Below are 6879 nucleotides of genomic sequence, written 5' to 3'. Positions count from 1 at the left end.
AATTTCTGACTCAAGAACATTCCATAGGGTAATACACACCATCTTTATTTCCACCAAATTTTCCCACTTTTCTTCCCAAAACCTCCATAATTATCAGCCACCGGACAGAAGGTAGGCCTACTAAGCCTACTTTGAACAACTACCTGGTTATAATGGGTTAAATAAAGTTAATTATGGGCATTTATTGATCTGTGAGGTACCGGCATGTGCTGAATAATTTATTATAATGTATATTATTATTTATTTTTATTTATCATTATTATTTGTTAATATTATTATTATTATTATTACTGAATAAATTAGTCTTATGTAATTATTATTATTATGATTATTACTGTCATTATTATTGATATATTGTTAATACCTTTATTAAAGTATTATAATGTACTGTCACTAGGCCTACTGGCCCCTGCTAGGCAGGTCCTTCCCAAAGCCTACCATTGTAGGCCTAATTGTCCGGCCTATTGGAGTATTTACCTTCACTATTTGTGCAACATTTGTGCAACATTTATGCAACATTTGGCTTAGCGCTTCTTTTTTGATTATAATAATAATAATATGCAACATTTGCCTATTTTGTGGAAATGTTTGGCTGGCCTTCATCAGTCCTTTTTTGGTGTGAGGTGAGTTTGAGGGGATCAGTCCCGTAGCTTCGTCTTAACATCTACTAGTCACACTTAAGGGTGACAGTATATATATACTGGGTCATCCTTATGTTGTATATTGAACCAGTTATTCCCTACATGCTTTCTAAATATAAATTTATCTAAATTTAGACTTTGTACTCACAACACAGCTAAGGGGGGAGGGGGGAGGGGGGGCATATGCTTCCCTTATCATTCAGATGGACTTAATTTCAAACAAGTGTGATTTCATATTGGGTCCATCTTTTTGAAACATGCTGTGTATTAACTATTTCTCACCAGTGTTTACCTGGAGTTTACCTGGAGAGAGTTCCGGGGGTCAACGCCCCCGCGGCCCGGTCTGTGACCAGGCCTCCTGGTGGATCAGAGCCTGATCAACCAGGCTGTTGCTGCTGGCTGCATGCAAACCAACGTACGAGCCACAGCCCGGCTGATCAGGAACCGACTTTAGGTGCTTGTCCAGTGCCAGCTTGAAGACTGCCAGGGGTCTGTTGGTAATCCCCCTTATGTGTGCTGGGAGGCAGTTGAACAGTCTCGGGCCCCTGACACTTATTGTATGGTCTCTTAACGTGCTAGTGACACCCCTGCTTTTCATTGGGGGGATGGTGCATCGTCTGCCAAGTCTTTTGCTTTCGTAGTGAGTGATTTTCGTGTGCAAGTTCGGTACTAGTCCCTCTAGGATTTTCCAGGTGTATATAATCATGTATCTCTCCCTCCTGCGTTCCAGGGAGTATAGGTTTAGGAACCTCAAACGCTCCCAGTAATTGAGGTGTTTTATCTCTGTTATGCGCGCCGTGAAGGTTCTCTGTACATTTTCTAGGTCGGCAATTTCACCTGCCTTGAAAGGTGTTGTTAGTGTGCAGCAATATTCCAGCCTAGATAGAACAAGTGACCTGAAGAGTGTCATCATGGGCTTGGCATCCCTAGTTTTGAAGGTTCTCATTATCCATCCTGTCATTTTTCTAGCAGATGCGATTGATACAATGTTATGGTCCTTGAAGGTGAGATCCTCCGACATGATCACTCCCAGGTCTTTGACGTTGGTGTTTCGCTCTATTTTGTGGCCAGAATTTGTTTTGTACTCTGATGAAGATTTAATTTCCTCGTGTTTACCATATCTGAGTACGTGTAATTGAAATTTCTCATCGTTGAACTTCATATTGTGATGCAATTTCAGGCGTTAAACCATCACAAAATTGTCTGTGTCACTAGTAGGCCTTTTGGCCTATCTTCCACTACTGAGAAATGGAAAAACACAAAAACCATCCTAAAAAACATCACAGAGTCGCTTTAATCCAAACGTAAGCTCGAGGGATACCCGTTCCCAACACATACTGATCTGGAGGAAGATTTCTTTGTTTTAATACTGCTCACACCCACCATATGGGGCCGTCTTCCTACAGTTAGGCCTAAATTTGCTAAATGCACTGAGAGTTAGGCCTACTGCTAAGGGGCGGCTGTTGCTTAAGAGCGAGCTTTGTTATTTATCGTCTGATTTCTTTTATTTTTTGTGTATGTTAAGAAGCATCTTTCCATCGTACATTTCCCCAGTTTCAATAAGATAGCCCAACAAACAAGTGAGAAAGAAAATATTTACAAAAAATAATATGTGGCAAGTGATAGGCACGTACTGGCACTGCAAGAAGTGATAGGCACGTACTGGCACTGCAAGAAGTGATAGGCACGTACTGGCACTGCAAGAAGTGATAGGCACATACTGGCACTGCAAGAAGTGATAGGCACGTACTGGCACTGCAAGAAGTGATAGGCACGTACTGGCACTGCAAGAAGTGATAGGCACGTACTGGCACTGCAAGAAGTGATAGGCACGTACTGGCACTGCAAGAAGTGATAGGCACGTACTGGCACTGCAAGAAGTGATAGGCACGTACTGGCACTGCAAGAAGTGATAGGCACGTACTGGCACTGCAAGAAGTGATAGGCACATACTGGCACTGCAAGAAGTGATAGGCATGTACTGGCACTGCAAGAAGTGATAGGCACGTACTGGCACTGCAAGAAGTGATAGGCACGTACTGGCACTGCAAGAAGTGATAGGCACGTACTGGCACTGCAAGAAGTGATAGGCACGTACTGGCACTGCAAGAAGTGATAGGCACGTACTGGCACTGCAAGAAGTGATAGGCACGTACTGGCACTGCAAGAAGCTGTTTGGGCACTACCTGCTGATAAAACTTTGGTAATCTGAATTTATCATAAACCTGATTACTGTAATTTATGCTGTCTTCATTCTTTAAAAAAATAAAGTTAGTAAGGTTTTGACATTTAGCTTTTTAACACTTTTATGATCCATAATGAGTGTATGTCACAGTTATGGCTCCCCAAGATGGGGATAGGAGGGTGGTACTTATCCTTTATCCTCTAACGGTAATTTGATACCTCCGTCGGACCGTCCGGTATTATGCCAAATATTATTCATTCTGAAGCATTTACCATGTTTCTATGTTATTTATATTGTTTATTATGTCATATTAAATCAGTTGTGATAGGCAAATAAGCCTTAGTGTTGATATTAGCAGAATTATGAAACATTTTGCCAAGGTGGGAGAAATGCTTCGTCAACACTTCTCAGAGCTTCCTGATCGGTTTTACGACTCCATAATACCTCCACCCACTCTGCAATGATGCCAAATCATGAATTATTATATTAGAAAGAATAATATAAGAAATAAATGAAAAAATCTGAAAACTCTGAAAATTTATAACATGTGAACACGCATGCTATGGGTGGTGATGTCACCATATATGTTATAAATGACTATAATTGCTTGTAGGGTGTTAGCCACCCCTAGGGCAGTGGATCAGATTGTTGCGAATTGAAGGAATGTGATAGACAATGTGATTACAATTTATTTTCTTTGTTTTTAACAGAAATCACTTGAGGACAACCATCACTGAGCCTAGATTATTGTACTCTAGCGTACGAGCGACTACTAGGACCAAATAACCGAAAGAAGCATACCCTAGAGTACATAGGATCAAGAATCTCAGAGGATTGTATACTAGAGTACGGTTGGACCAAGCTGAGAGGATCATACTCTAGAGTACATGGGGCCACAGGGTTCAGATACTTGGGTCAACACGTAAGTCATTTTAGTGTTGTTGTACATGTGTTTATGTATGGTGTATATTCTGAGAGTATCTCCATACATGTGTATATCCTACATGTATGCACTTGTAGTATACAGTGAGGTTTCATTCACCTCTGTAGATGGTCCTTGACTTACAATGGGGTTATGTTCCGACGAACTCATCCTAAGTTGAAAATATCCTAAGTCAAAAGTATCCTGAGTTGAAAATACGTGAGTCGAAAATACCATAAGTCAAAAATACCATAAATCAATCCATAATAAAGCAAGGAGCATCTGTATAGTGTAAATCCTCGGAAGTGTGATTGCAAAGATCAATGGAAATTGAGCAGTGTGCACCCTGAGGACCTCACCCTGCACTGTTCAGTTATGGACGATCACTGGTCATGTTTGTGGAGAATTATGTATATAACCGAGTTTTATAAGAGAGCTGACTTCTACAGTGGATGGTTGGAAGTCACCTGGGTTACGTTCTGGAAAATTGTATTAATGATGAGAGTGCAAATCATGTGGGAGAAATAAGGTTGTGTTTAACTTAGGATATTTTCAACTTAGGATATTTGCGATCTACTCTTTCAACTTTCGACAGATTTGTCGGAATGTGACCCCTTGGTAAGCCGAGGACATCTGTACGATGTAGTTATATCAGCTCTAGCATTGCGTTTCTTGTTTACAGAGAGAAGATGGGTCGTTGGGGTGTTAAGGTGGAGAGCCCTGGGGTGAGGTACACCGAAGAAGTTATCGAGGCTGATTATGAATACGCAAACACCAGGGTTTGGACCGACGACACAGGGACGTTAATTGCTTCTCCGACCGTTACTAAGTACACATTCAGAACGCAACGCAAGGTGTGTTTGTTGTGTGTGGGTTTGTTGTGTGTGTAGGGGGGTTTGTGTATGTAGTGTGTTGTGTGTTGGGTGTAGTGTGTTGTGTAGCATGTTGGGTGTAGTGTGTTGTGTAGTGTGTTGTGTGTTGTGTGTAGTGTGTTGTGTGTTCTGTAGTATGTTGTGTGTAGTGTGTTGTGTAGTGTGTTGTGTGTAGTGTGTTGTGTGTAGTGTGTTGTGTGTAGTGTGTTGTGTGTTGTTTGTAGTGTGTTGTGCATAGTGTGTTATGTGTAGTGTGTTGTGTGTAGTGTGTTGTGTGTTGTGTGTAGTGTGTTGTGGGGATCCTCTCCAAGATACAATACTACATACCGCAAACTGCTCTTCTCACACTATACCATTCACTTATATATCCATACCTCACCTATGCTATCTGTGCTTGGGGTTCAACTGGAGCAACACACCTTAAGCCAATAATAACCCAACAAAAAGCCGCAGTAAGAATAATCACAAAATCCCATCCCTGGCAACACACCCCCCCACTCTTCATAGATCTAAACTTACTCCCTGTTCAGAACATCCACACTTACTACTGTGCAATCTATATCTACAGGACCTTAAATTCCAATATTAGCCTGGACATAAAATGCTTTCTTGATAGTTGTGACAGGATCCACAGGCATAACACCAGACACAAACATCTCTATGACATTCCCCGTGTTCGACTAAACCTTTGCAAAAATTCAATGTACTTCAAAGAACCTAAAATCTGGAACACCCTACCTGAAAACTCGAGAACTGCAGACACATTCATCACTTTCAAAACTACAGTTAGAAAACATCTTATCTCCCTGATCCACCCCGACAACTAACTACATGATAACCACCTGGTGGTTCACAATTACACTCACCCACTGACTATAAACCCAGAAATACTAATCTTAAAATAATAAATTATAACTAGTCATAAGTTTGCCTATGATACTCCAATATCGACACTTTGTATTGTGCCAAAACAAAAGCATTCACATTGCTAAACTCACAAATTATGATGTAGTCACTTAGCCTTAATACCATAATCTGTAAGGATTTAATGTTAAGATTTAATCTAAGTCTGCTCGAAATGCCTAGCTATGCTAAGTGTCCTAGTGGCCCCCTCTGTAATTAGTATTTTATAACACATAAACCACACAATATCCAAATCCTGTAAACCCCACATTGTAACCCTTATAGAGAATAAACTAGAACTGAATTGAATTGTGTGGAGTGTGTTGTGTGTAGTGTGTAGTGTGTTGTGTGTTGTGTGTAGTGTGTTGTGTGTAGTGTGTAGTGTGTTGTGTGTTGTGTGTAGTGTGTTGTGTGTAGTGTGTTGTGTGTTGTGTGTAGTGTGTAGTGTGTTGTGTGTAGTGTGTTGTGTGTAGTGTGTTGTGTGTAGTGTGTTGTGTGTAGTGTGTTGTGTGTAGTGTGTTGTGTGTAGTGTGTTGTGTGTTGTGTGTAGTGTGTTGTGTGTAGTGTGTTGTGTGTAGTGTGTTGTGTGTAGTGTGTTGTGTGTAGTGTGTTGTGTGTAGTGTGTAGTGTGTTGTGTTGTGTGTAGTGTGTTGTGTTGTGTGTAGTGTGTTGTGTGTTGTGTGTAGTGTGTAGTGTGTTGTGTGTAGTGTGTTGTGTGTTGTGTGTTGTGTGTAGTGTGTTGTGTGTTGTGTGTAGTGTGTTGTGTGTTGTGTGTTGTGTGTTGTGTGTTGTGTGTAGTGTGTTGTGTGTTGTGTGTTGTGTGTTGTGTGTTGTGTGTAGTGTGTTGTGTGTTGTGTGTAGTGTGTTGTGTGCTGTGTGTTGTGTGTAGTGTGTTGTGTGTAGTGTACTCACCTATTTGTGGTTGCAGGGGTCGAGTCACAGCTCCTGGCCCTGCCTCTTCGCTGATTGCTACTAGGTCCTCTCTCTCCCTGCTCCATGAGCTTTATCATACCTCGCCTTAAAACTATGTATGGTTCCTGCCTCCACTACTTCACTTTCTAGGCTATTCCACGGCTTGACTACTCTATGACTGAAGAAATACTTCCTAACATCCCTTTGATTCATCTGAGTCTTCAACTTCCAATTGTGACCTCTTGTGTCTGTGTCCCATCTCTGGAACATCCCGTCTTTGTCCACCTCGTCTATTCCACGCAGTATTTTATATGTCGTTATCATGTCTCTCCTGACCCTCCTGGCCTCCAGTGTCGTCAGGCCGATTTCCCTCAACCTTTCTTCGTAGGACAATCCCCGTAGCTCTGGGACTAGTCTTGTTGCAAACCTTTGCACTTTCTCTAA

At 41.4% G+C, this 6879-nt stretch overlaps 1 protein-coding gene across 2 annotated transcripts in view; it reads left to right on the top strand.

The window, feature by feature from the left end:
* Positions 1–6879, top strand: part of LOC138852088 (inositol-3-phosphate synthase 1-B-like) — a gene marked incomplete at its 3' end in the record, with an annotated part of 30974 nt that continues 24095 nt past the window's right edge. Inside the window, 3 exon segments of one of the 2 annotated variants that reach the window (XM_070081731.1) lie at positions 1–28; positions 3537–3748; positions 4431–4602. In XM_070081731.1, the coding sequence (XP_069937832.1) occupies positions 3714–3748; positions 4431–4602 (207 nt within the window). 2 annotated transcript variants of the gene reach the window in all.

The sequence above is a fragment of the Cherax quadricarinatus genome, unplaced genomic scaffold (assembly GCF_038502225.1).
Source record: "Cherax quadricarinatus isolate ZL_2023a unplaced genomic scaffold, ASM3850222v1 Contig3848, whole genome shotgun sequence".
Classification (NCBI taxonomy): Eukaryota; Metazoa; Arthropoda; class Malacostraca; order Decapoda; family Parastacidae; genus Cherax; species Cherax quadricarinatus.
The sequence above is the reverse complement of the archived record's forward strand: the minus strand, read 5'-3'. Positions and strand labels throughout refer to the sequence as shown.